The sequence below is a fragment of the Lipotes vexillifer genome, unplaced genomic scaffold, assembly GCF_000442215.2.
Source record: "Lipotes vexillifer unplaced genomic scaffold, Lipotes_vexillifer_v1.1 scaffold408, whole genome shotgun sequence".
Classification (NCBI taxonomy): domain Eukaryota; kingdom Metazoa; phylum Chordata; class Mammalia; order Artiodactyla; family Lipotidae; genus Lipotes; species Lipotes vexillifer.
This window is the reverse complement of record NW_006787469.1, coordinates 2,034,847-2,048,173: the sequence shown is the minus strand read 5'-3', so window position 1 is coordinate 2,048,173 and position 13,327 is coordinate 2,034,847. Positions and strand designations below refer to the sequence as shown.

Below are 13,327 nucleotides of genomic sequence, written 5' to 3'. Positions count from 1 at the left end.
AAAAAAAAAAAAAAAAATCACTAGTCACAGGGCTTCCCTGGTGCTGCAATGGTTAAGAATCCGCCTGCCAATGCAGGGGACACGGGTTCGATCCCTGGTCCAGGAAGATCCCACATGCCGTGGAGCAAATAAGCCCGTGCGTCACAACTACTGTGCCTGTGCTCTAGAGCCTGCAAGCCACAACTACTGAAGCCCGTGTGCCACAACTACTGAAGCCTGCGCACCTAGAACCTGTGCTCCGCAACAAGAGAAGCCACAACAATGAGAAGCCTGCACACCGCAACAAAGAGTAGGCCCCACTTGCTGCAACTAGAGAAAGCCAGCGGAAAGCAACAGAAGACCCAGTGCAGCCAATAAATAAATTAATTAATTAAAAATAAATCTATTAAAAAAATCACTAATCATGCCAAGAAGCAGGACATGTGACCTATAAGCAGGAGAAAAAATCAATTAATAGAAGCAGATCAGATATGACAGAGATGATGGAATTAGCAAATGCGGAAAACATGCACATAGTAATGAGAGAAATGGAAGACATGAGAAAGAACCAAGTGAAGCATCTAGAGATGAAAAATAAAATATTTTAAAGAAAAATTTTACTGAATGGAATTAACAGCATATTCGACACTACAGAAAAAAAAATACCATTTAAACTTGAGGAAATAGCAAAAGAAACTAGCCAAAATGAAGCACGGAGAGAAAAAAACTGGTAGAAAAGAAAAGAACAGCATCGGACTTTGGTAACCTGTAGGACCATATCAAGTGGTCTAACATACATGTAATTGGAATCCCAGAAGGTGGATGCTGGGGCCAAATAATAAAAATACATACTAATGATTAGAATTCCACCTCTAAAAAAGGATTAGCCCTGCTCCCAAAACCATTTTATACCATTTATGACATTAACTATTCGTATATTGAACATAGGGTATGTATATCACTGAGAGTCAGATTGTCACTGCAGTCTGGTATTGAGAATATGGGCTCAAATCATAATCCAAAATATTCTTTCCCTCAAGTATTTTTTGAATTCTCAGAAAATGAGCAGATATATCAAACAACTCTGACCAAGGTGAACAAGTATGGTCATATTGTGACTCTGTATTACATGTGGTGGTTTCCTGACAGATGCTGCCTGATTTGACCCCTTTCTCTGCTCCACTCCATACTCTGTCCACTTACTCCTGATCTCTCTGCCATAGAAACCAGTAATTGAGTAAAGTTCAGAGATGAGCTAACAAATGTTTGTTTCACATTTCATTGACCATACACACACACACACACACACACACACACACACACACATATACACTGTTTTTTTTTCCTTTGGCCTCACTGCTTGCAGGATCTTAGTTCCCTGACCAGGGATCGACTCTGGGCCCATGGCAGTGAAAGCTCCGAGTCCTAACCACTGGACCACCAGGGAATTCCTGATAATACATTTTTAAAGTTGTAAGTTTAATAGATTGTTTCTTAAAATGCCATCACATCAAAAGGGCTGCATGAAAATGCATAGTATCATGTAAGCTATAGGAAAGGAATGTTTCAAAACTCTGGGGTGGTCAACAGTGTCCCCTGCTGATGTGTACACTAGATTTAGCCCCAAGGTAGTGATTGGTGACTTTGCCAAGAGGTCTCAATAGAGTGGTGGGAATAGAAGTCAGAATCCAGTGGTTTGAATGGCGATAGGAAAGGAAAAAGTAAGTAAAGCCTCTGAGTTGGTACAAATCCTTTAAGGAGCCTTGTAAAGGAGACAGGAAATAGGGGATGGTAACAGAAGGGGGGCATATTGTTAAACAAGAGTCTCCTTAAAATAGGAGAAACTCATGAGTGTTTAAGTCCCTGCTTAGAAGCCAAATCCACACTCCATTTCTGGACAACAGGAGCTCCAGGCCCCCAAGTCAGTTTGTTTTGTTGAACCCAGACTTGGCTTTTCACAAGACCCTAAAGCAGGCTGTACACCCAGTGAGAAGAGGTGGGGTCCTCCAACAAAGGAAGGTTGGGTTCCACTAAACTAAACTAAACAAATAGTGATGCAACCCACTCCTGGAACCATTCCCAGTGGTGCTACCCAAGGTGGGCATGTGGTGGGGAGTCCCAGTGGGTGGAGAGGGGCTCTATGCAGGAATAACTGAGGCAGGGTAAGCCTGGAGACTGGGTTGCCTCAACCTGTGCCCAAGATGACCAGCCACCTGCCTGCTTCCCCAGCCACTTGCCTGCTTCCTGACAGAGATTAGAAGAGGAACTGCCACCTGCCACCTTTGGACAATTGTCATGACAACTGTAGACCAGGTTATTTTATTACAATCATTGCCTAGGAGCGGTCCTCCCACATGTCCTGTTTTCCAATGTTATGAGCTCATTATTTTACAGCTTTTCCCCTGCCTTGATCTTTGCCCTGAGGTGTCTGAGATATGAGACTTTTTATGTAAGGGCACAACAGTCTGAAATTGAAACTGATCCAGAGAGGGATGGTGCTGGCAGGAATGAAGGGCAGTTGGAGATGTCCTGCAAGGTGAGAGTACACATAGGCCAAGAAAGTTTGCCTCTCCTGTTCCCAGTTCTAGGGCATCTCTCTCCCCTCTGCGAGTGGCCCAGGATGCTGCCAGGGACACCATCAACACTTGGACCAAACCAACACATGACACAGTGAGACTCACAAGACAGCCTGGGCCACATGCATCACTCTTCCCCTCCCCCAACCACAGGACCACTGACACAGCCCTTACCTGGAAGAATCACAAGCCCTTGCTGCCCCCAAAAGAAAAGAGAGGATCTGAGTAAGGAAGGAGAGAAACAAGGACCATGGCATGTGGACAAGGAGGACTCTGGTCTCTGGCTTGGTGCGTGGTTCTCGCCAGCCACACGCTACAATCAGCAGTGGAGCTTATGAAAAAGACCAGTGCCTGGGCCCCACCCTAGTAGATTGAAATTCAGTTGAAATGCAGCTGGGCCATCGGATTATAACTGAAGTACTTCAGGTGTGGAGAACCACTAGCAGCTTGAATAAATGCTCAGGCGCTACAGGCAGAGCCCCAACTGCAGCTCCTGGTCCCTGGGCTCCCTAGTGGTGTGACCTTGGGCTAGTTACTCAACATTTCTAAGCCTCCATTTCCTCCACAGTAAACCATACCTACCTAATGGACTCGTGGGGAGGGCTGAATGAAATAACACAAGTCAGGTGCTGGGCACTGTGCCTAGTGCAGAGTTAAGTGCTCAAAATGTTATTCTTGTTGTTGGAGCGGCATTTGTTACTACAGTAGGATCCCGATTAGGAGGTATCTAGGTAAAAAAAAAAAAAGGCTACTCTCCCAGGGTGAGGTTGAGGGGAGTCAGTCAGAGCCAGGGCCAAGGCTAGGTCAGGTGCTGGTATTAGCGTTCACTATTGATCACTTTGACATTCTAGTCCAGCACTATCTGCTCTGAGATGATGGAAATGTTCTGTATCTGTGCTGGTAACTTGGTAGCCACTAGCCACCTGGATGTATGGGGCACTTGAAATGTGGCTAGTGTGAGTGAAGAACTGAACTTTTAATTTTCATCAGTTTAAAGTTAAATAGCTACACATGGCTGCCAGCTACAGGAATGAACAATGTCGCTCTAGTCGTGTATGTGTGTTGAGGTTGAAAGTAAATAAAGACATAAAATAAAGAAAAATAACTCCTCTACTATCTCACCTGAGCCTCAAAAAGTCCTACGAAAGGGATACGACAGGCATTGATAGCCCCGTTTTATAGATTAGAAAACTAAGTCTCAGGGATGTTAAAAGACCTGCCCCAGATTATGTAGAGAGTGAGAGGCAGAGCCCAGACCAGAGGGAGGCAGATTTCAGGACTGCAAACCCATGCTTCACCTGTGGGGAAAAACTTTGTCTCCGTGGGAGCATCTCTCATCTGCCCTCCAGCTCCTCCTGAGGCCTCAGAGCAGGCTCTCTCCCGGTCCCCCGGCCCACAGTGTCTTACCCACCTGGAAGAGATCCTGAACATGGGAGTCCACCCACTGCTCCATCTCCAGCCAGCTCTGGAGCTGCCCCCGGTCATACTTCATCGTCAGCCGGCTGAGTTTCCGGGACCTGGACACTTTGGAGGGGTCGGACTGGGACTTTGAGTCTGTGGATGACGTCCTCCTCCTCCCAGAAGCCCACTGGACCTTCTTACTTGGATTCTCCTTGTCCGGGTTGGGAGATGTGCAGGAAGCAGGGCTTGAAGACAGCATGGAAAGATTGGTTTGGTCAAGGAGCTGGGAAAAACTGCCAGTCAGAGCAAGAGAGCCAGGGAATGAGACAGAACAGAGGGCGAGGCCAGCAGGGAAGAAAGGAGGGCAGGCAGGAGGGAGGGCCAAGGCTCCTGGAGTGGTGGGGGTCAAAGATCAACAGGCCTTAGTCTAGTGCTGGGAATGCCAGTCTTCTGGCTCCTGGCTGCTGGTGAGTGGCACTCCTGAGCCGTGCCCCGGCCTCCCTTTCTGCAGCTGCTGGGACCGAGTGATATACCAAGCAAAGGTCAAGAGGATGCCATGCCTCCGGAGGAGGAAGAGGCCCTTGGGTCCTGAGGCGTGCGGGGCTCTGAACTGAGTCATACTCACCTGAGAGCCCTCAGCGTCCCACTTTCCTGGCCTAGATCCACCTGGGCCCCCAGAAGCTGCGGTCACATGGATTCTGCAGCAGTGGGGTCCCTGGCTGGCAAGGGCTCCTGCTCAGAGAGTGGTGCTGCTGATGGCAGAGTCGCCTCAGGGATAATTAGAGGGGTGGTTATCTCTGGCCCTAATGGGGTCAGTATCCTCTTGTGTCTGAGTATGAGCTGCCTTTAGGGATGTGAGGGAAGAGGCACTACCCTGGCCCTGTGTGTTTGCAAAGGCGAGCTTGTCTCCCAAGCCCATTCCCCAGGGGCAACTGCTTAGGAAGCCATGTTTATCATCACATGACCCTCCCCTGACTCAGGTCCTTCCTGATGCAGAGGAACCCTGCAGACCTAACATTTACCCAGGTGTCAAGGACTATCACTTCTAGGCCTACTTGCATTCTAAAGGAAGGGTGTTTTTGGACTTCCCTGGTGGTGCAGTGGTTAAGAATCCGCCTGCCAAGGCAGGGGACACGGGTTTGAGCACTGGTCCGGGAAGATCCCACATGCCGCAGAGCAACTAAGCCCGCATGCCACAACTACTGAGCCCGTGTGTCACAACTACTGAAGCTCACTTGCCTAGAGCCCATGCTCCGCAACAAGAGAAGCCACTGCAATAAGTCCACACACTGCAACAAAGAGTAGCTGCTGCTCGCCGCAACTAGAGAAAGCCCGCGCACAGCGACGAAGACCCAACGCAGCCAAAAATAAATAAATTACAAAATAAATAAAGGAAGGGTGTTTTTGTTTGTTTAGTCTTTTGTAACAAAAAGTTCAAAACTTTTTAGAAAGGTTACACCACAGAATACTACTATAATTTTTTTTTATTTTAATGAACAGCTCAGAAGGACAAATGAAAAATGAGTGTCTCTCTTCTCCCCAGTTCCACTCCCTAGAGGGAACCCAACCAAGAGCTTCTGCTTTTAGTTCTCCTGAGATCACCATTATCCCTTTGTGTAATATCATAAATTTGTCCATTTTCAACAGTATCTCTTCTCTCCTCAGTATGAACGATGAGAGATTTAACTCCCTCACTCATGCTCCCTCATCCCCTTTCCTTTGCACATTCTAATTTTTGTTTATGTCTTTCTTTTTTTTCTTTTATGTATTTCTTTTTAGGTCTTGTAGTGGTTGCCTTTATGATGCTGAGTTTCTGTTTCCAAATTATCAACTTCATACACTGACTCCTAAAAGAGAGTGTTAGACACAGGCCAATGGATGAGTCTTTAATGATGAAATTTTAGGCCCTAAGTTAACAGGGTGAGGGAGATGTTTGAGGGCTGGAGGCCAGGATGGTAGCCTAGAAAAGCCCAGGCTTCAGAGGAAGGCTGACAGACCCCAGTTCAAACCCAGCTTTGCCCTGCATTGGTTTAATAACCCTCAAGTTTCACAACCTGAGTCTGTTTTCTCATCTGCAAAATGGGGTTTTGGAGAGGATTAAATGAGATGATGTATGTAAACATTCAGCCTGATATCCAAAACAGAGTCCCTTCTCAATAGACATCCCTTCCCTTCCTTTCTTTGCCTTCTCATCCTCCCTGCCTTCCTGGTGAGGCTCTGTCCGTCAAAGGCTGGCCCTGGAATTTCTCTGCAGTGGCTTCCTTCCTGGTCCTCTTTGGAAGAAGGTGGCAATAAGAAGGGGGTAGGGAGGCCTCTAAAATACAGCCTGTAGACTCAGCTCTTATCTTGATGACCTGTTACATTCTCTGATAGGCATTATTATGGCTGTTCACTCCCTCTTCTGTTTCTGTCTTCTGAAGCGTTTGGGAGCCCTTTCAAGAAAAGGAACCAGATCAGAAGAGTCTATGGGTTTTGTTCATTCATTAACTCATTCATTTAACAAAGATTTTATGAGCTCTTCTTGTAGATCAAGTATTATACTCAGTACTGGGGATTGGTGATCCAAAAAAGACACAGTCTCTGTTTTCATGGAACTTACAGTCTAGTGTAAAAATAAACAAACATTAACCAACTAATCAAATAAATGTAAAACTGCAACTGTATTTAATGATCTGAAGAAAAGGTAAGAGGAGATATAGTAGGAGTTAACTAGGTACAGGGGCCAGCAGGAGTGGAATTGGCAGAAGGCACAGCAATATGCAAAGGCCCTGTGACAGGAGAAAGAGGGTGAGTACAAGGGACTAGAGAAGGTCATTGGAGATGGAACAAAGAGATAAGGGAAGCAAAAGTGAGCCATGAGGCAGACAGGGTGGAGGTATCTACATAGGGCCCTGTCAACCATGTTAAGGAGTTTTGTCTCTATCCTAAGAGCGTTGGGAATAACTGCAAAAGCTTAAGCAAGGGTGGTTGGGTAGACTCACGAGTTCAGATTTAAATTTCCAAAATATCTCCTTAGCTATTGAATACAGAGAGGATCAGAGGGCACAGAAGTCCTGGAGGTCAGTTGGGAGGCCATTGCTGTAGGGCTTGACTGGGGGGGTAGCATTGGTGATAGTGAGAAGTGGACACATTGGAGAGCTATTTAGGCGGTAATATTTAACAGAACTTGGCAATGGATTGGAATATGCAAACTTCATGAATGCCTACATAGGAACACAGACAGGTTCATGCATGAGGGCTCTCTGAGCATATTTCCTCATCTGTAAACTGGGGGTTGGTGAGATTCTGCATGAGCACACAACATGGCCCCTGTGAAGCTCGATGGTACACAAATGAGTTATGCCCATTATTTATAGTGTAAGCCTCCTTATTTACATTCTTCCATCTCAGCATTGACCTACGAGTGTCACTATTCATCAGTAAGTTTGCCCAAGATAGGGGAACTCAAGTTTCAAGATAAGATGTGAAGAAAAACCACCAGGACCACAGGGTCATATCAGGGTGGGGAAATAAAGAGGGTGCAGGCCTGGGCAGAGGCAAGGGTGTCTGCCCTGCTCTCCTGTCCTGGCCTGGCTCCAGTGGTGGGATAAAAAAAGCAGCAGGCAGACCCCATCAGAACTAGACAGGATTTTTGTTTTTATTTTTGTTTTTTAATTTTTCAGCCACGTCACGCACATGTGAGATCTTAGTTCCCCCACCAGGTATCAAACCTGTGTCCCCTGCAGCAGAAGTCTTAACCACTGGACCACCAGGTAAGTCCTTAAAAATTTTTATAATAAAAGAAAAGCATGTTTATTTTAGAAACATTTCTAAATTTTCTAAAACATTTAAAAATTCCCATAATCCTGCCACACAAAACCACTGCTAGCATTCTGGCAAGTTTCTTTCTATTCTCTCTTTTTTTTTTAGTGATTTAAAAAAAAAATTTATTTATTTTTGGCTGCTTTGGGTCTTTGTTGCTACACGCGGGCTTTCTCTAGTTGAGGTAAGCAGGGGTGCACAGGCTTCTTATTGCGGTGGCTTCTCTTGTTGCGGAGCAGACTCTAAGAGCACGGGCTTCAGTAGTTGCAGCATGCGGGCTTCAGTAGTTGTGGCTCGCGAGCTCTAGAGTGAGGGCTCAGTAGTTGTGGCTCACTGGCTTAGTTGCTCCACGGCATGTGGGATCTTCCCGGACCAGGGCTCGAACCCATGTCCCCTGCTTTGGCAGGTGGATTCTTAACCACTGCACCACCAGGCTATGCATATGTATTTAACATAGTTGAGAAAATGATATACAATACATAATTATTTAGAAAACTTTAAAAACTACTATCATTATTATTCAAGAAATAAGTTGAACAGAAACAGACTCACAGATATAACAGACTTGTGGTTGCCAAGGGGAAGCAGGGGTGGGAGAGTGATGGACTGGGAGTTTGGGGTTAGTAATGCAAACTATTACATATAGAATGGATAGACAAGATCACACTGTATAGCACAGGGAACTATATTCAATATCCTGGGATAAACCATAATGGAAAAGAATATAAAAAAGAATGTATATATGTGTATAACTGAGTCACTTTGCTGTACAGCAGAAATTAACACAACATTGTAAATCAACTATCAATTCTACTTTAGGGACTTCCCTAGTGGTCCAGTGGTTAAGAATCCACCTTCCAAAGCAGGGGACACTACGGGTTCAATACCTGGTCGGGGAACTAAGATCCCACATGCTGCGGGTCAACTAAGCCTGTGCACTCTAGAACCCACTCACCACAACTAGAGAGTCCATGCGCCACAACTAGAGAAGCCTGTGCACCACAACGAAGAACCCATGCACCACAACGAAGACCCTACTGCAGCCAAATAAATATATATATTTTAAAATTTATTTATTTATTTTTGGCTGAGTTGGGTCTTTGCTGCTGCACGCAGGCTTTCTCTAGTTGCGGTGAGCAGGGGCTACTCTGTTGTGGTGCGCGGGCTTCTCATTAAGGTGGCTTCTCTTGTTGTAGAGCATGGGCTCTAGGCACGCGGGTTTCAGTAGTTGCGGCATGCAGGCTCAGTAGTTGTGGCGCACAGGCTTAGTTGCTCCGCAGCATGTGGTATCTTCCCCGACCAGGGATCTAACCCGTGTCCCCTGCATTGGCAGGCAGATTCTCAACCACTGTGCCACCAGGGAAGCCCCAAATAAATATTCTTTTTAAAGTCAGTCATTTAAAAAAAAAAAAAACCTATCGGGACTTCCCTGGTGGCACATTGGTTAAGGCTCCATGCTCCCAGTGCAGGAGGCCCAGGTTCAATCCCTGGTCAGGGAAATAGCTCCCACGTGCATGCCACAACTAAGAGTTTGCATGCCACAACTAAGGAGCTGGCGAGCCGCAACTAAGGAGCTCACTTGCCACAACTAAGACCTGGCCCAACCAACCAAATAAATAAATAAATAAAATGTTAAAAAAAAAAACTATCAATACTTCAATAAAAAAATGTTTTAAAAAGACATCTTCGGGACTTCCCTGGTGGCACAGTGGTTAAGAATCCGCCTGCCAATGCAGGGGACATGGGTTCGAGCCCTGGTCCAGGAAGATCCCACATGCCGTGGAACACCTGAGCCTGTGCGCTACCACAATGAGAAGCCCACCCGTAGCAACGAAGACCCAATGCAGACAAAAATAAGTAAATAAAATGAATAAATTAAAAAAAAAAGACATCTTCATTGTAGAAAATTCTAAAATACAGATATAAGAAGTATAAATGATATGTTTGGTGTATTTTCCACTTTTTATATAGATTTACTTATTTTGGATTTTCACAAAATTGGATCGTTTTGTAACATATGTGTGCTATTTTGTAACTTATATTTTGAATACTTTTTGTGTCATTAAGTAATTTTATACACATCTTTTTTCAACACTGCAGAGTTTCTCAAAATTTGGACCATGACTCAGAGTAAGAAATTCATTTAACCTCATGACACACACGCATACAAACACGAAATGAAAATGTCTTATGAAGCAAAACTTACCTTTATTTTTTCAAGTGCTGACGGCAAGTCACTTTGCTTTCAAGACTCACTAATAGTTTCCAACCTGTTCTGTTAGAGGCAATTCCATGAACTAGTTACTCAATCCCCTGCTATTAGATAAATAGATTGCTATACCTATTTTTTTGCCATTATAAACATTGCTGCTCTGAACATCCTTGTAAGTATTCCTTTTTTTAGCATCACATGCTTCCCACCCCCACTCCCCCCTTCCACACTTTAGCGGATTTTTCTAGAGGCAGAACTACAAGGACAAAGGAAGTGTGAACTTGTAGGGGAATTTGATGTTATGGCCACATTAGCTCCCTGAAAGGTTGTACCAAATAAACTGTTTATAGTTTGATATCCTAATTTTTTTAGTTAATGAATATCTTAGTTTTATATTGCTACATAACAAATTATCCCCAAATTGATCAGCTTAAAACAGTAGGCATTTATTATGTTTTAGTTGGTTTTAGTTGGTGGTTTTAGTTGGTGGCTTAGCTGGCTCTTCTGGCTCAGGGATTCTCAGAAGGGTGCAAGCCAGGTGCGGGCCAGGGCTGTTGGCCAGACATCTGTTCCCTGCCATGTGGATGGAGCTCTCTAGAGGGCTACTCACCACATGGCAGCTGGTTTCCACAAGAGCCAGGGCACTGAGGGGCGGGGCGGGGGGGTAGGCAAGATGGAAGTCACAGTCTTTTTTTTTTTTTGGTTGTCAAATAACCCTTTATTATTTTTCTTTGCAGTGCTTAACTAGCTGGGCATTCCACCGCACCACTGTGATGTCATCTATGATGTCGTAAGGGTGGCAGCCATCAACATTGCAGCCCACAGACTGGGTGGCCCCCAGGATCTCTTTAATGGTTCCAGAGAGTTCTCTAGCTAAAGATTGATGCCGCATCTGTCGGGCAATGTTGACAATCTCATCAAAAGTCATGTTTCCACTGTACTTAATGTTTTTCTGCTTCTTCCTTTCTCTTGGTGATTCCTTGAGGGCTTTGATCATCAGGGCAGAGGCAGAAGGTATCACCTCAATCTGGGCCTGTCGGTTCTGAATGGTCAGCTTCACTGTAATCCTCAGACCCTTCCAATCACCAGTTGCCTTGGCGCTGTCATCACCAACTTTTTTTGGAGACAGATCCAGGGGGCCGATCTTGGGGGCCAGGGCAGACGCGGCACCGACTGCCCCACCGGTGCACCTCAGGTACACGATTTTGATCTCGTTGGGGTCGAACTTAGGTGGCATAGTGGAGACAGCTGGTGTCGGATGAACCGGATTCGGGACGATTGAAGAAAGTTGCACCTTGGCCTCCTCTGATCCGAAAGCCAAAAGCAAGTCACAGTCTTTTTGTAACCTAATCTAGGACGTGACAGCCCATGACTTTTGCTGTATTCTGTTCATCAGAAGCCAATCACTAGGTCCAGCCATGCTGAAGGGGAGGAGATTGCACACAAAACAGCACGAATACCAGCAGGTGTGGACCATTGGTGACCATTTAGAGGCTATCAAACACGCTGAAATATTGTGAGCGTTTTTCTTTAAAAATTTCCCAAGCAGCTATTTCACTTTTTAAAAATTTATTTATTTATTTGCTGCTCTGGGTCTTCATTGCAGCACATGGGCTTCTCCAGTTGCAGCACTCGGGCTTCTCTAGTTGTGGTGCACGGGCTTAGTTGCGGTATGTGGGATTTTAGTTCCACGACCAGGGATTGAACCCGGGCCCCCTGCCTTGGGAGCAAGTAGTCTTAACCGCTGGACCACCAGGGAAGTCCCATGAGCATTTTGGACATTAGCAAAATTCTTCAAGAATTCCCCTTTGAGGGCTTCCCTGGTGGCGCAGTGGTTGAGAGTCTGCCTGCCGATGCAGGGGATGCGGGTTCGTGCCCCGGTCCGGGAAGATCCCACATGCCACGGAGCGGCTCGGCCCGTGAGCCACAGCCGCTGAGCCTGCACGTCCGGAACCTGTGCTCCGCAACAGGAGAGGCCACAACAGTGAGAGGCCCACATACGAGCCTCCCGGCTACATCTTTGAGGAAACAGATGCTTTGGGGCACAGAATATACAGGCCAGTTTCCCAGACAGGCTCTCGGCGGAGCAGCCGTCTTTCTGTAGGTGATTCAGAAAATCCTAACCAGCAGGAGTTGACAGTGTCAGCTTGAGTTTTAAAGATTGTAATTTAGAAATTGCACACTACTTTTAAAAGCAGATGATTGAGTTATTCGTTGGAAAAAAAAAAAAAAAAAAAAGAATTCCCCTTTGAGGGAATTCCCTGGCAGTTCAGTGGTTAGGACTCCATGCTTTCACTACCAAGAGCCTGGGTTTGATCACTGGTTGGGGAACTAAGATCCCACAAGCCTCAAGGAGTGGCCAAAAACAAACAAAAAAATTCCCCTTTTAGGGCTGCAGCAGTATCTGAGGGGCCTTGTCTCCTTTACATAAAGATTGAACAGGTGACAGCAGCCTCGCCTTGAAAAGTATTTCAAGGGTCATTACTTTCCCCAAAATTCCTTATCAAGAATCCTTGGGCTTCCCGGGTGGCACAGTGGTTGAGAATCTGCCTGCCAATGCAGGGGACAGAAGTTCGAGCCCTGGTCCGGGAAGGTCCCACGTGCCACAGAGCAACAAAGCCCGTGCGCCACAACTACTGAGCCTGTGCTCTAGAGCCCACAAGGCACAACTACTGAGCCCACCTGCCACAACTACTGAAGCCCACGCGCCTAGAGCCTGTGCTCTGCAACAAGAGAAGCCACTGCAATGAGAAGCCCGCGCACTGGAACGAAGAGTGGCCCCTGCTCCCCGCAACTAGAGAAAGCCCGCGCACAGTGTGCAGCAACAAAGACCCAACGCAGCCAAAAATAAATTTAAAAAAAACAAAAAACCTTGACTCTGCATTATCAAGGGAATTAGAAGGCTTTTATTTAGATCATTAAAACTAAAATTTATAAGATTTATTTATTTATAATCATTAGATAATTAAAACTAAAATTTGTTCTGTAAATATATTATCGTTCTGTTTCAGTTATTATTGCCGCAAAACAGTTACCCAAAAACTGGGTTCGCCTCTTGGTGGGTGTTGAGCCAACAGATACGATCAAGCCAGAGACTGGGAAAAGGAAGGATTCATTATTACTTAAAGCAAGTAAGGAGAACACCAGGGATCTTTCCCAAAGCAGTCTCTCACCGAACAGCAAAACTGGAAGTTCTGAGCTAAGGGTACATGCATGTTCATGAAGAGGCTTGAGCAGAGGAGAATTCAGCATAGAATTATGGCAAAGGTGGACAGAGTCCAAGTCTTGGTGGATTGAAGTCAGGAGGGTCAACATCATCATTCCGTCCTCCACCTGGGTGGGGACCTTAGTTCCTGCT

The 13,327-nt window shown here is 45.7% G+C and overlaps 1 protein-coding gene and 1 pseudogene across 1 annotated transcript in view; both read right to left on the bottom strand.

Moving 5' to 3' along the window:
* The window catches only part of PPP1R14D (protein phosphatase 1 regulatory inhibitor subunit 14D), a 10,902-nt gene extending 6,456 nt beyond the window's left edge, over window positions 1-4,446 (bottom strand). Inside the window, exon 1 of the mRNA XM_007460167.1 lies at window positions 3,967-4,446. Coding sequence (XP_007460229.1) covers window positions 3,967-4,215 — 249 coding nt within the window. The 5' untranslated portion in view covers window positions 4,216-4,446. The remainder of the gene's footprint in view (window positions 1-3,966) is intronic.
* Window positions 4,447-10,709: 6,263 nt separating this feature from the next.
* LOC103073796 (60S ribosomal protein L12 pseudogene) lies at window positions 10,710-11,280 on the bottom strand (annotated as a pseudogene).
* Between the last annotated feature and the right edge of the window lie 2,047 nt (window positions 11,281-13,327).